The sequence below is a fragment of the Astyanax mexicanus genome, chromosome 6 (assembly GCF_023375975.1).
Source record: "Astyanax mexicanus isolate ESR-SI-001 chromosome 6, AstMex3_surface, whole genome shotgun sequence".
Lineage (NCBI taxonomy): Eukaryota > Metazoa > Chordata > Actinopteri > Characiformes > Acestrorhamphidae > Astyanax > Astyanax mexicanus.
This window is the reverse complement of record NC_064413.1, coordinates 42,045,318-42,061,175: the sequence shown is the minus strand read 5'-3', so window position 1 is coordinate 42,061,175 and position 15,858 is coordinate 42,045,318. Positions and strand designations below refer to the sequence as shown.

The 15,858-nt window shown below is 38.8% G+C and overlaps 1 protein-coding gene across 1 annotated transcript in view; it reads left to right on the top strand.

The window, feature by feature from the left end:
- Positions 1-12,736, top strand: part of LOC103038730 (DENN domain-containing protein 4B) — a 54,599-nt gene extending 41,863 nt beyond the window's left edge. The window contains exons 18-29 of the mRNA XM_022673594.2: positions 643-787; positions 886-1,029; positions 2,832-3,063; positions 3,795-4,068; positions 4,213-4,317; positions 5,006-5,181; positions 6,256-6,415; positions 6,526-6,765; positions 6,879-6,978; positions 7,148-7,313; positions 8,009-8,067; positions 8,205-12,736. Coding sequence (XP_022529315.2) covers positions 643-787; positions 886-1,029; positions 2,832-3,063; positions 3,795-4,068; positions 4,213-4,317; positions 5,006-5,181; positions 6,256-6,415; positions 6,526-6,765; positions 6,879-6,978; positions 7,148-7,313; positions 8,009-8,067; positions 8,205-8,350 — 1,947 coding nt within the window. The 3' untranslated portion in view covers positions 8,351-12,736. The remainder of the gene's footprint in view (positions 1-642; positions 788-885; positions 1,030-2,831; positions 3,064-3,794; positions 4,069-4,212; positions 4,318-5,005; positions 5,182-6,255; positions 6,416-6,525; positions 6,766-6,878; positions 6,979-7,147; positions 7,314-8,008; positions 8,068-8,204) is intronic.
- Positions 12,737-15,858: the final 3,122 nt, after the last annotated feature.

The following is a 15,858-nucleotide window of genomic DNA, read 5'->3' as shown; positions in this document are numbered from 1 at the left end:
CTGCATTTGAGTCCACCTCCCCCCACTAAACCGTAACAGCGCCACGGGGAGAGCGCGGTGGAGTAGCCGGTGGAGTAGCCGCGCTCAGTCGCTCGTTGGGCTGGCGTGCGCTGCGGGGAGTAGGCGTAAACAAAAGCCTCGGCATGGCTTAACACATAATGTAATGTAGGGAAAAATGTATAAGATGTAAAAAAGGATAAAAATGTAATAAGAAGCTGACTGTATAGTAAGAAGTAAATTGTCTCTATAAACATTCACCTACATCAAGAGATGACTAACTATCTGCAGACTGCACTGTTTTCGTAGCACAGCAATGCACAATTCATGTGGTTTTAACATTTTAAGTTGCTTTAATTGCATAATTATTGCATAATAATGCATAATTATTTTTTTATAAACTATATATTAATTTGCAAAAGTTTTCTACATATGTCCTGTTCCGCTCACTAGAGTTCACACTAGAGTACCACATACTCTTGCTCATGACATTCAAAACTGACATGACACTGATTGTTTTAAGTGAATTCATTTATTGATGTGTTCATATTAAATCTGTATAAAACATAGACATCTGTTACTAAGCTATGTATTGTTGCACCTTAATACTGACTCATTTCCTCATTTAATATTTTGTGTCTTCAGGCTGTCCTGGAAAGTAAATGGCCATCCACCAATCAGGGAGGTCGCCTTCGCTGGGCAAAGCTCCGTAATGTTCTCTTGGCTGTGGCACACTTCAGGCAACCCATCAAACACAGACAGAAGAGTGACTCTATTAGCTCCAGACGAGGTTTGCCTGTTAAATAATGTCACTGAACAACATCTGTAGTACAGCTGTTGTTTCTAAATGTCTAATAGTGTTTGTTTTTTTGTTTTTTTTAATTACAGAAGACTTCAACTGTAATCACCGCCCACACTCCTCTCTGATTCGCCAGACAAGCTGGAGTGGTTTGAGTGAGAGTTCAAGCCATGAATCGCTGACAGGTCCACTCACTAAGAGCAACAGTCTGAGCAGTATGAGAGCAAGCGACAGTAAGTAACAGGCAAAGGAATGTTTTAAAAACATTAAGTAAAATTGTATATTGTCACGGTTATACAAAAACATTTATTTTTAATTTGACAGTTGCTCATTTCATTATGTCAGCATTTCATGATGGAAAAAAAAACAGATTCTCAAAAAATAGGAATATAACCAAAAGTCTTTGTCCGAAAAGCATTTTCAGTGTTCAGTCGATTGAGTGAAAAGGTTGAAAATTGGTGTACAACCATTGTACAACCATGTACAAGGCCATTTTGCAGAGTTTCCTCTAGGATTTCTTTTATGAACAGTAAATTATGGAAGTTCTTATGAGATGGCCTTGGCCTTTACTGGGTCCACAACACTATAGGGGATGGGCTATATCCGATCAGTACAGTTTTTATTAACACTAGATTTAACACACTGCTTATTAATCAGTTAAAATTAGCAAAATGTCAAGAGCACAAAAGTTCCAGACTCCAGACCTCCAGCACTGGAATTCATGACCTAACAACATTTCTCCGCCTACAGAGGGAGTGAGACAAACATACTTGACATCGGCCATAAATCAGAAAAGCCTGAAGATTACTATAGTTTACTACAGGGGAATGTAGCCTGTGGTGTGAAACAAGGTTTTAGGGAGATATGATACATCTGATGGGTTCATCGTTTTTCAGCTGAAGTAAATACGCTCTTATCCAGAGCAACTTAAAAGGTTTTCTACAGAGATGGGCAAAAGTAATGTAAGGAGTCTTGCCCAAGAACTCGTATTGGTGTAGCAGAGCATTCAGTCACTAGGACAGGAATTGAACCGCAGTCTCACTGGCAGGTAGTGGTGTTATCCACTGCCCCACACCAACCATTTTCTGTCACAAGCAGACTGTGATGTTACCATTGGAGCTTTAATGTATTAATTAGACTGTTGATGGTTCAGCTTTTGACAATTAAGGGCATCATCATGGGAAATTGTAAAATAAGCCATGCTGGCATCTCTGTAGGACATAATGTCCCTTAACATTGCCTTCAGGGACCTTCTAGATACAAACAAGCCAGGTGGTGTTTTTGTACAATAACGTATTCCCAAAAATATATGCAATATATTGCCTTGATTACAGTATTACAGTATATTACAGAATATTGATTCATAACTACTGTAGAGTGATTAGGGGTGTGCCATATCATATTATACACAGTAATATAAAAAATCCTGACCAATATTTTTATTGTGATGTTCTTGAAAGCAGTCTAATTTGTATTTATTTAGCTATTTACTGTATTTATTTTAATTGTTTGTTTGCAGTTTACATGCAATAAATATATTACACTTTAGTTTTGTGGTACATTTTTGTTGTCACATTTTTGTTACATTTTTACTATTATTAATTTTATATAAAATTAGGGACTGTAAGTTACAGTTTACAAAACAGACAAACATATCATTTTTTTGTTTCTACTGAATATAAAACTATTATATTTGCATTAAATAAAAATATATTACTTATTGTGTTGCAGTAGTGTATTCTTTAAATTAAAGATTAATTAAATAATTTTTATATTGCCAAGAATATTGTTATTTCAATATTATTGCCCACCCATAATAGTGATACTTATTGTATTACCAGCTTCTTAGACAGGCCTAATTACTAAATCGTGAGAAACCAACAACCCAAAATCAACAGATTTACAACAAAGGGTCAGGTGCTGGAAAATCTTATATTTTGTCTTTGCTTTGCATTTGCTCCGGAGTTAGGAATGAAACGGCTTGAGTTCAGCATGCTCATTAACTGTGCTGGTGTTTCCCTTTTTCCCTCCACAGAGCTCTCAAAAACCAAGTTAGCTAGACAAGCCTTGCTGCAGAACGCAGGTATAGATGACCCCGCCTCTCGAAAGCCCCCGGTTGGGCGCCGGGACACAGCCACGCCCTCTCCACTGCCTCCTTGTGAACGTGTCCTCGTGAGGCGCAGTGATATCTGCCTGTCTGATTTTTACAAGGAATGCGCCGAGCCAGAAACGGACTGCAGGTGCCAGCCAGCTGAGAGAGACGGCAGGTAAATGCATTTCAGAAGAGACAGGGGTCATCATTTTCATAAAAGTTATTATTTTTGTGTTGTACTGCTGTGTATGGACCATTCCAACAATGTTCAAATATTATTCAGCCTAAATATAGAAAATGTAGTGCTCAATCAATAATAATACCACATCACTCACTTAGTAAAACCCTAGCAATCATCTGAAATATCAAAGTAATCACCAAGAAACAAATTAACAACACACTGCTAACCATCTGTCAAAGCAACCACCCAGGAAACCACTTAAAAATGCCTTATTTTCACCTGATAGCACCTGCTTAGCAACACCTTAGCATTCACCTGAAACATCATGGCAACCCAAATACAAATATCTTAACAACCACCTGTATTAATACCACATCAACCACCTCAGCAACCACCTGAGATTGAACTTTTGTAGCACTTGTCCAAACTGCACATATGTTAGTAAAGCATGAGTAGGGCAGATTTCTATTTGAAAACTGTGAATGAAACAGTAATGAATACAAAAGTATGTTATAATAATAATTTATTTACGGACAGTTACCCAGACAACATTTTTAAATAGAGATTTTCAATTAAAAGGAAAATGTAGTGTAGGACTAGTCTTAATCCCTTGTCCATAAACTCACATATAGTGCACTATATTTTAAGATCCGTTTATAGTAAAATGTGTTCTTCTTCTGCCGTTTTCTCCTCTCATGGTCTTTCTTGGCCTCTTTATCCACCAGGCCTGTGGAGCAGCGGGAGACGCTGAACCGGAAGATTGTAGATGAGAACTACAATAACGTGTCGTCCCCAAGCCGCGGGCTAGCCGGTAAACTGCAGCAGCTGCTCACTCCCACGCGTCACCGGAATTCAGGCCGGCGGGCAGCCAGCATGGACGACCGGCGATCTGGCGCTAACGGACCCTCTCGCAAAGCGGAACAGAGGCAATCCCGCAAAGCACAGGTGGCAGAGAGTCTGCTGAAGGCCAAAGAGCGACTCTACAACGCCACCTCAGAGGTCAGTAGCAAGATGTTTCCATCTAGAAATGAAACATCTGATCTTTTGTTGAGTGTTTGCTTTTTTATTAAAGCTTTTAATCAGTATTTATCATGTTCACAGGAAGATCCGCTGACTGTTTCCTCTGTCTCACACGTTTTTCAGAGCTCGCTGTCTGTGGGGAGTGACATTGACCTGACAGAACTGCCAAATTCGGCTTTTTCACTCAGGAAGTCATGGGATTCTGCACAGGAAGGGGCGGGGCTTGAGGTAGTTTCACACAGGAGGAAATGCTAGGCAAAACTAGTATCTCTCTTTCTCTTCCTTCACTTCCTTTTCTGAGTGAGAGTTCTGACTCAGAGCGATGAACTCACATGCCCTCTTCCAGTTGTGTCATGTTGCTGTGGCTCATGTTCTGTCTGTCACGGTTGCCACACAACATCCACACTGACGTTATCAACCTGAATAGGCTTTTTTTTTTAACAACAATTAAACAACCAATCCTTGGAAACAGATTAACAGTCAACTTAAATTTGTCATGGAAACCAACAACAAAAAAATATTAGCAACCCCATAGCACCCATTTAGTAGAAAAAAAAACAAATTCTAGAACACCTTATCAACCACTTAGTGGAAGTACTATAGCAAAATGCCTAAAGTTAATATTTAGTACATTATCAAAATGTAGTACTGATACTTAATAATACATAAATAAAGGTGCCTTAAATGTTATATGAGCAATGGCACAGAAAAAATACCTTTGATTTCTTGTTTGTAAAATCATGTTCGTAAAAGTAAAGGTAAAGAATCTTAACATCAAGTAATTTAAACCTTAATTAAAGAGTTATTTACACTCACAGCTCTTTTACAGCACTGCTTGTTTGTGTACAGTATTAATTACGTTGTTTCTTTACTAGTTCTAATTTTAAGTTTTGATGTAGGTCTGTTCTGTGTGCAGGTGTTAATGTCGAGCTGTTCTCTCTGTCGGAGCTGTAACTCGCTAGTGTATGATGAGGAGATAATGGCTGGCTGGACATCTGATGACTCCAATCTTAATTCCAGCTGCCCGTTCTGCTCAGCCACTTTTGTACCTCTGCTCAACGCTGAGATCTGTGACCGGGGCCCCGTCAACAGGTAACTTATGCTGTTCAAAAATCACAAGGTGATAAGTGGATTAACTGAGTGTGAAATATCAGAGATTAACAAACAGGAGAACCTAGTTGTTCTTTACTTTGAAAACAGTGGGTATTTAAATGTACTAAGTGGGTATAATCAAGGGTATTTAAAAAGTTTACCCGGTGTTTCTACTAGATTTTGGAGCATTGCTGTGAGAATAAGATTGCATAAACCCTCCTGTTATGTCTTGAAGTTTGAAGATCAAAAATAGAATAGTTAGAAAAATATTTTTTCAGTATAAAAACTTCTTCTGCTTGCCTTAATTAGTGTAATCAACAAATAATATGAAAATGGTTCATCTAAAATATTTGCAAACACCACCTGCAAAAACTAAACTAAAACAAAATTGCAATTTTATGATTCAATGTTATGTAAAAATACTGTTTTATATGTTGGTCTTTCAAAAGTAATTAAGTAGGGAAATATATAAAAAAATGTATATTTTTGAAAAACGAGTGAATTATCCTAATTGAACCATTATCTGTTAGAGGTAAGGAACACTATTGCACTAAAGATTAGTTATATTGATGAGAACAATTAGCAGTGGAGTTGGTAATAAAATATTCACACTGCTTGTTAGGATTTTTTTCTGATATCCTTTGGATAAATAAACATGAGACGGGTCAAAATGACCTGGGAAAACCACTGCTGGTTTTGATAAATGAACATAATAGGAGGGTTAATTGACTATCAGTAGTGAGGTCCGGATGTTGTGTGGATTAACAACCCCTGCACCTCACTCCAACTCCTGAACAGATCCCAAAAGATTTGGACAGAGCAGCACCATCATTCCAAAGAACTTCCATTCCAGCTTCTCCACCGCTCAATGCTGAGGGGCTTAACTGGCATTAGGCATAGTGTTAATAGGTTCTATTGGCGGTTCACTACACAAGCCACAAACATTTTGACAGTGTGTATGTTCCTACTTGTACTAGTAATGATTGTGACTATTTGACCATACAGTTTAAAGTTTCGATTTAAATTCTTGGCTTCTTATTTATATACTTACATGTTTTAATTCTGTCTAAACAGCCTGGAGCAACGTAACTTGAACTTGGGAGATGACGTGGAAAGTGCAATGAGACCCCCTAGTGGTCAAGATGTCTTCCTGCCTCACCTGCATAATGGAGTAAATGAGCTTGACTCCAGTTCAGAAACCAGCACATACTCAGAGAACAGCAGTAATACTCTGGTAAGAGCTTATTTACTCACTGTTCTCTTACTAAACACTTAGTGTGTTCAGGTGCCATTATATCAGATGTACTTATATAAATGTTTGTGTGTGTGTGTGTGTGTGTATAGAGTTCATCCCTGGGTGGCACCCCTCAGGTGACCGTGGCATACCTGAGCCCTTTGGTACTGCGTAAAGAGCTCGAGAGTCTCCTGGAGAACGAGGGAGAGAGTGTTCTCTCTCAGGTCCAGCTGCTGGACAGCCACTCCATCCTCTTCTGGAACTTGGTTTGGTACTTCACTCGGCTTGGCCTTCCCAGCAACTTGCTGCAGCTGGTGCGCGCTTCACCATTAGCTTCACAGTTCTTGCAGGTAACACTCTCAAACTCCTACACTAATGGACTGTAATAAATATTTTAATTCAAATTCATTTAAATTGATTTTCTATAAATGTTTTACTGTAACATCAATATAATATATTTTAGAATTCAGAGGGCACTTCAGTAAGGGTGCGGTTATTATGGGACACTTTGACACCTGACACGGATCACTGGCCCCCTCTCTATATGCTCTGGAGAATACACAGTAAGAACATTTGTCTTTATTGTAGCCTTGTAGATGTTCTTAAAGTAATAAAGTAGTATTACTCGTAGTGGGATATTAGTAATAATTCAGTCAAATAACATCAATAATAATGTAGGTCAGTTCTTGATTTAGACAATTATTGTATTTTCAAACTCCTCTTTCCCACTAGGTGGCGTGCAGATGCGTAATTACAGCTGGCGCAGGCACAACCACCCCTTCACTCTGGGCTTTCTGGAAGAAGTCCTGCGCTGGGTTGGTATGAACGAGGTACACAAGGCCATCACACTCTTCCTGGAAACCATTGCAAAGCAACCCGGCACTCCTCGGATACAGAGGTGAAGAACTGGTTTTGATATTTTTTTTAGTTTAAGGATCCCACATGATAAACAAAAAGTAAATGTAGGCCGTACATCAATCTGCCATAACATTGGTACTACAGACAGGTAAAGTATGTATGTATATAGAAGACAACCAGCAAAGGGAAAATCATTGGTTATTAAGGTATTGATGAGTTAATCAATAGAAAAGTTCTAAATTATTTTTTGCTTTGCTTCTTTTTAAAAGTTGGGATTTTGTACATTAGATTCTTGTCCTCCAGTCTGTTTGTGGAAGCTTCACCTCTATGCTGATCAATAAAACTTCAGCCCTTAAAGCCCACTTCCCTACACTATTTAGTGTTTTTTCTTCTCCTTACATGCCTAAACAGGTAATCAGAACTCATTAGTAACCCAAATGTGTGTGTTAAAGCAGGGAGACCTCTAAAATGTGCAGGACAATGGGCCTCGAGGACCAGGGTTGAGAAATACTGCTTTAATATATGCTTCATATACTGTACTTTGTACAATGTACTCTACATTTACTCGTATTTAATTTTTTTATCTACTGTAAATTCCCAATTTTGAAGCAACAGAAACAAATGTTAAGCATACAGGTATATTGATATAATTATTAATTTATTAGAAATTAGAAAGTTAAGATACGTCTCTGTAGCACTTTACCTTTCTCTTTAATGTCCCTTTTTTCTTCATAGGAGTTTATACAGGGAATTCTTGTTCCTCACTTTGGCTGCTATGGGCAAAGACCATGTTGGTAAGTAGCCTGATGTTAAACGCACAACCAGCTTTGCATTTTCATATCTGTTTTTTAGAAATCAACAGCTACTTTTAATAGTTGTTCTGCTTGTAGTAACATTTCATTCTGTGTCTCTCTGTTTTTATAAATTCCAGCTGCTTTTGATAAGAAGTATAAGGCTGCTTATGCCAGGCTGAGTGGCTCTGTGGGTCGAGAGGAGCTGAGGAAAAAGAGGGCTCAGCCACCAAGCCCCAAAGCTGTGGACTGCAGACGCTGCTTTTTGCTGCCGCTGGAGTGCTGAAGGCCTCAGACATGCACACGCACACACTCATATATACACACACAACTCCCTCCTAGCCCCTACAGCAGGATCTCTGGACCCCTCTCTGTCTCTTAGTGTCAGTGAATGCCTCTGACGGTGTTCTGTGGTCACAAGCCCCTTTTCACAGCCTGACATACACACTCCTACGTGGGCCTTTATTTGATCTTACACATCTCAGATGTCCGTGAAGATAAAGTCTTTTATCTTCTCACTCTGTCTCCAGCCTTTGTGCTGTGGTACTTGACATGGCATGACAAATCTTGGGAGTTCTGGAGTTCCTCACCAATGTCCTTTGGGTGTCTTTGGTCAGGAACATGTCGTCTTCTCAGTGATATTGCGCTCTCTCTCTTTTTTTAATTTAATTTTACTTTTTAATTATTTTTTTAAGTTTTGTTTGCACACATTCTACACTCTGGATCGAAGCTGTGAAGTGTTTTCACTTGTTGTAGCCTATGTTTACTTCTTTATTGCTCCAGCAGCAGGGCATTTCTTCCCTGCTCTATATTCCTAGGGTACAGGAGACAACCTCTCAACGGTAGGGGGTCTCTGAGCTTGACCCAACAAAATCCAACAAAAGGAAACAATAATGAAACTGCAATATCACTCTCTCCACTGGGCTGCTCATTTAGTCCACAGCCTAAGAATGCAATGATGTGTATAAGTGCATTAGTGGCATTCTGATCTATGCATTGCATTACGTTACATTACGTTAAAACATAAGCAGGGCCCTGCATCACGATGCCTTCTCCTAAACTCTGCACTCCTAAAATTTGTTTCACAACAAGGCCTCTTTATCCCATTATTCCTTACAAGCTTATCAGCCTTGCATTCTCAAATCCTGCCTCCGCTGTGTGAGTGTGTGTATAAGTGTGTGTGTGGCCTGCCAGATAGCCTTTGTTTCAATAGATCAGAAAGTCCCCTTTAAATAAGTCCTACTCTCTTCTAAGCCTTTTTTTTGTGTAAAGTTTTACTGACCCAGCAGTTCCAGTTGGGGTGGGATTCAGGCAGCAGTTCTTTTCTATAGATCTGAAAGGGAAATGAAGGTCCCAGCACCAACACTGGAATGATCCAGGTCCAGACTGCAGGATGATTCAAGTATAACAGCTTGGGCTATGGGATGGTACTGACTGAATGAAGAGGAAGAGTGTGTTTGAGTCAGGACTGAGATCTCAAACCACTAAGAGCAGAGGAAAGGGAGGGAGTACACCACAAACACTGGAGCAGCATCTTCTAAAGACTTCTCTCCTAACCAAAAAACTTTCTGGTTGGAATTTACCTCTTTTGTTTGTTTGATTGATTGTTTACTATCTCCTTGTTTTGCGTTCAGTTTGGTTTTTATTGTTTTTAATTATGTGCAATGTGTGTATATGGCTTGGTTTCAGCTATACCAGAAGATTGTGGTCAAACTTAAGTTGAGTGACTGAGAGATATTGGGAAAAATTCTAAATGTCACCTTCGTACCCCTTGTTTAACTCTTGCTGTCCTCTGAAAGCCAGTGTTTCGGGAGTCTTGTTGTGTGTTTGTGTGCGTGTCTTCAGCCTGTGCTGTCTTTAGGGAGATATCTTGCTTCTGCTGCAGCAATGCCTCAAGAGACTCACCTACACAGTATAACCCAGTTCAGTATATGTGGCATCGGATGCACAGCCCTCCCACCGCCAGGCAACACAGTCACGCAGAGTCTCACACAAACAGAGTCTTGTTAAATCCATACTGCACAGCCAGATTTAACCTCAATGTCAGTATCAAAGCTTGGGCAGTGTCGATATCAGCTCAATGGCAAGCTTGGCAGGGGTTCCAGGATGCAGAGCAGCAGAGCGAGGTCTGTAATGTGAGAACTGCTGAGTGAAAGTTTAATCTAGCTTAATCTAGAGCCGTCAGCTTGGCTGTGGAGGTAAGTGGTAAGGCAGGTACTGATTATCTGCTGTAATTGCATGTGAAAAGCTTCTGTTATTTGGGTAATAGCCTTTAGCATTGCAGTAGAGTTGGTGGGAGGTGTTCTGTCAGTAGTGGCCAGTAGTTGCAGGCCTGTAGACCAAGTTCCAAGCTGTGCTAGGCCTACAGCAAATAACCTACTGATGGTTGGGTGGATGTTTGGCTACTAGCTAATGTTAGAAATTTGCCTTTAAGTTAGCTAACCTAGCTCTAGCTAGCTATAGTGTTGCGGTAGCTCAAGATAACTTCCTGTAACTAAAAACATAGCACAAAAAATAATGACATTTGTGTTTGGTAGATTATTTCTTTGTTGGAAAAATACTCCTTGTCAATAATAATCTTATACTTTTTTAAAGCCTTATGAGGCACCTGAGTGGCAGCACCTGGGGTTAACAGAAGCTCAAAACAAGTGTCAATAGCAACAGCAGAGTAATATGATTTGGCAAAGTTTTCATTGGTGCAAACCACATATTCAGCTCTGCTGCTCATCCCACAAATGCATGTTCCTTACATTTCACTTTTAAAATTAACAGGCTTCCCAACGTTAAGGGAGTATTGTTACTACAAAGCAATATCTACCCAACACAATGTATGGACAGAACCTTAATCATTTTTGCAGACTTCAGTATATCTACTAAATATGAATAGCCCATTGGCGTGAATGATCCAGTATGCCTGTTAAAAACAGTGACTTTATTCTATAAGTTTTATTCATTTATGATATTTTATGATTTTTATGTTTCGGTTAAACTGTCTGAATATTCTTTATAGTTAAAAATATCATTGCTCTTTAAGAGTAATGTATAAATGCAGTATTAAGATCATTATTGTTGTTATTTATGGGACAGTTTTCATCCAAAACAATGATTAGCGTGACTGACCTAAGTACAGCCAAACCCAAACCTTTTTAGCTAGCTAAGACATCCTGAAAGAGTGATTTAAAAAAAAGGTAAGCACTTATTACATAATTATAATTATAATATTTTTTTAAATAATGTTAATATGAACTACCTTGCCAGTACTGCAGCTATCTAGTTATCTAGCTTGATTAGCCCTCTAGCTAGCTAGCTAATTAACTAACCCAAACTGAGGCTTTTGATAGTCTGGAACTTGGTCTAGAAGGTAAAGAGCTGGGTTTTTGTCATTATATTCTTGTCTCCTCCAATCTGTTTGTGAAATCTTCACCTCCATGTTGATCTAAGAGCACCTTCACAGTCTTTTCTCTAATCTAGTATTTCTCAACTCCAGCCCTGGAGTCCCACTTCCTTGCACTGTTTAGTGTTTTCCCTGCTCCCAACACACCTGATCCAACTAATTAGCTCATTAGTAACCTATTATGTGTTCTTAAAATGTGTATGTGTGTGTTTAAAGCAGAAAAAGCTCTAAAATGTGCACGACAGTGGGCCGTCCAAGACCAGTGTAGAGAAACACTGCTCTAATCTTCCTATACTCCACTACTAGATCCTAGATCAACACCAATGACCCAGAGTTACCCAACTGCAGAGTCCACAGCCTCAGTGAGGTTCTCGTCATTTAGCAAAAGTGTAAAGTTAAACAGGAAAATGCTTGGCTAAGCGGAAAGGATATTGTATTACATACATAGCTAGCTCATCTCTATGATGTAAGCTGCAGTTCTATGGCCTTCACCATGTCCTTTCTTTCTTTCCTTCCTTCTTCCACTCTCTGTAACTAATACCTCTGTTTCTGTTTTCAGTCTGTTTCTTTAAGCAGGGCGTTTGTAACCTTGTTTAGGAGTCTTCTGTGTCTCGTATATTAGAGACTTTAACTGTACGTTGACTTGTGTAGGGTGAGTGATCCTATACAGCAGAGCGATGATGGAGTGTATGTTGTATTCAGAGACCATGTTTTTAGTTTGTGAAGGAGTCTTGTGTGCGTCTCTGAATATATATGGGGAGGGACAGGGTGAAAAAAGCTGTGATCTATATATAGAGTTATAATAATGATTACATGATAGCAGAGAGAAATGCCACGTTGTGTAATTTTTAGTCTTAACTTTTAGGGAAGAAATCCGAAAAGGCACTGATAATTTATTAATTAGCTAGATACGTAGCTATGAACAAAAAAAAGAAAAGGACTTGTAACCTGTAGAGTGTCAGGAACGCAGGGATTTTAGCCTGACTTTGCCTCTGACATTTGTTCTACAGTGTATACTGATGACCAGCAGGGGACAGCATGCCAAAGGGAGTGCACCTAAAGGCCCGGGATGGTGATTTCACTGTATTTTAATGCATCTGACTGCAACACATTGTGAGGGAAACCGAGTTAGTTTTTATTTTTTAAGGTTAAATGAAAAAAAAAAAAAGATTGCAGAGCTATATTTAAAGTGTATTGTGTTCACTGTAGTAATTTATATAGTTGTGATTTCTGTTGTGAATGTTGTTTTTAAAAAAAATAAATGAAAATGAATGCTCAGCTTCCGTATCCATTTTTATGACTTAATGACTTAATGATCTGAAGCTTAGCACGCCGCAGTTTGACAACATCAGCCTTTTTTGCAGAAAGCCTGCTTTAGTAATTGTACGCTAAATTGCCAAAAGTCATGTGACAGGAACTACAGGTGCATCTCATCTGTATATAATCAAAAATGTAATTTATTTCAGTAATTAAGTTCAAAATGTGAAACTCTGAGGATGATGAAAATTCAAAAGTCAGTATGTCTTTTTAAATATTAATATATTATATAAGACCAGCTGGTTCTTTGGCAGTGTGCCAAATCCTGCTGGAAAATGAAATCTGCATCTCTTTAAAGTATGTCAGCAGAGAGAAGCATGAAATACTCCTAAGTCTCCTGGTAGACACTGCACTGACTTTGGACTTGATAAAACACAGTGGACCAATACCAGTAGATGACATATCTCTCCCAGCTGCCATTAACCATCAGTAAATTATGAATTTCACTTTGAAATCAAGGGATGCTTGAGATTTTGTTTCCACAATCAGTGATTGTTTGAAGAGACACGTCATCTTACTCAAATAACTTTAGTATGTTATTCAAATTTATTGAGATGCACCTGTAGTATCATGTCTCTTTTTGTTATGTCCCATGGAACACTTAAGAACACTGCAAAAACCTGCACTGAATGTAGATGTAGTTCTGCCAAAGTTGATTAATATGAAACTGTAAAAGGTTAAAAGAGTATAATTTGAAACCAATCTTGCCTATTAAAACAAACAAAAAATAAATTATGCCTTTCAAGTTACATTTTGGCTACCCTGCTAAAACATTTTGTTTTGAGCAGTTCTCTAGCAGCATAGAGTATGTTTTTGTTTAAGTTAAATGGTTTATCTGGTCTTACCAGTATCATCAACCTGACCAAGCTAAACCACCTGTATGGCCAAGTTTCACCACACTGATACCAGCAAGACCATACTGGTCAACTGGTCAAGAGCTGGGTTCTTCAGCAGTATTTTTATAGTACAGGACCAAGGGTTTGACCAATTTGACCAAGGGTTCCCAAACGTTTTCATGGCAATATAATGGATAACTCTGAGTATCCAGCTATATCTACTATATATGGTGACATTTTCAAAAAACATGAATATTACTGGACTGGACTTAACTTTAGTTAAGTGTTTTGGGAGGAGGAACATGCTTGACGCTCCTCTTCTTTCCAATTTAAAAATTTCACTAACCTGTCATGCAGAGTTTCCGCAAGCCTCATCACCTTATCTCCTCAAGTTTTCTTTCACTTCTCACCGTCATTTTCTTCCTGAATAGTCATAAGCTGATGGCATGTTTTGCAAAAACTAGCAAAATGAGAATAATATGAAGCATAAAGATCTGGATTCTTCAGCAGGATTTTCATAGTAAAGGATATTGGTATATGGTACTACTACTATATATATAGTGAAACATCACTGAACACACACTGACTTGAAGCTTTTAGCCTTTATTTAAGGGCTTTGGTGAGGAACATGCCTGAGGCTCCTCCCCCCTTGCAATCTAATATCCTATATAAAGACATTGCATTTCGCTAATGTCAGAATTTAGGGCAGCTAGTCATCACATTTTCCACTGACTGTGACAGATCCCCACATTCACAGTGCACTTCTGAATTACTGCACCAAAGTGACCTATCCCTGTTCTCAGGCAATTAAAGAGGCACTAAACCCAAAACAATATTTTCCATTAATAGCTGAAATGTGTTCATATGAAGTAATGAAACATACCAGTCTTGCTTAAAATTTGTATAGCGCCGTCACAGGTTCAACTGTGCTATAGGTGAGGATGATGTGTCCTGTTAATTTGGTAAGCAGAAACTCGCAATATGCAAATCAGTCAATCAATAACATCACCCCCCTGGTGGTATCCAATCAACTGCGTCTCACTGCTATCAGAGGCACACTGCTCAGCCGAATCAGCTCTCCTGGCCTGCCTCTAAACCCATACATCAGCCAGTGCCCCTTCCAAACTACCCTTCCCATTTTTTATTTTTTTATTTTTTACATATTGTTTAATTAGAGATGAGGGTGGAGTCTTTCCTGGTTCTGGAACATCTGTTGGGTCTTTGATGTATTGATGTAGTGTAGCCTCCATTACCCCATTTCCTCCATTTGACTCGTTATTTCCTCCATTTGACTTGTTATTTCTCCTTCCTGACTCTACTGGACTGATCTCCAGGATCAGCAGAAGCTGACCAAACTCCAGCTCAAAGTTCTCAGCGTTCTCTTACTTCTCATCGTCATTTTTACCTTAAATATTCATAAGCTTGTGCCTTGTTTCCCAAAAACTAGCAAAATGAAAATAATATAAAGCAGCAAAAGTCTTAGCACTTATATCATGAAGTTTAAGTTCTTCTTTCTGTAAAAAAAAAAAAACTGTTAGGAAATGAAATTATTTCCACCTGCAGAAACTCCTCCTGGGTGTTCTCCTGCAGTGTTGGGTCTATTTCGAATGCTTCCTGCTGGTATTGCCTACCTGACCTTTACAGCAGAGGCATAGTATGTGCTGCTGTATAAAAGCACCTTTTTCCTTTTAAAAGCTCAGCAGCGTTCCTTTCTCATATGCTTCAGTAACAGCACGCTTATTTTATTATCTTCTTACTTCAACACCGTAAACGACAGTCAGTGAGCATTGTTGGAAACTTGCCAGTGTATCCATGTGTTTTCATTGTTGAATGTGACATGGAGTGCTAGCAGGTAGATGGTAATAATGGACCACTGTCTCCTAGCTAATTTACATCTCTCCACTGGATTCACTTCATTGTGAACAGCCTAGAGTTCCTTATTGAATATGGCCTCTAAACACTGGCAAGTCCATGTGACTCATCAGTACAGTCTGTTAAACAATAATAATAGTAATACTGTGTATTGTGTGACTTTTTTGGTTCAGTTTTACCTCATAAAGTAAGACCTAAATTCACTAAGGCTTCTCGGAGTTGGCGTGCTGATATACAACTCTGGTAAAAAAAAAAAAACATTAAAAAAAAGACCACTTAAAAATGTTGAGTTTCTTTGATTTACCAGATTGAAAACCTCTAGAATATAATCAAGAGGAAGATGAATGATTCTATTGTGTAGCTTGCCATGACAGG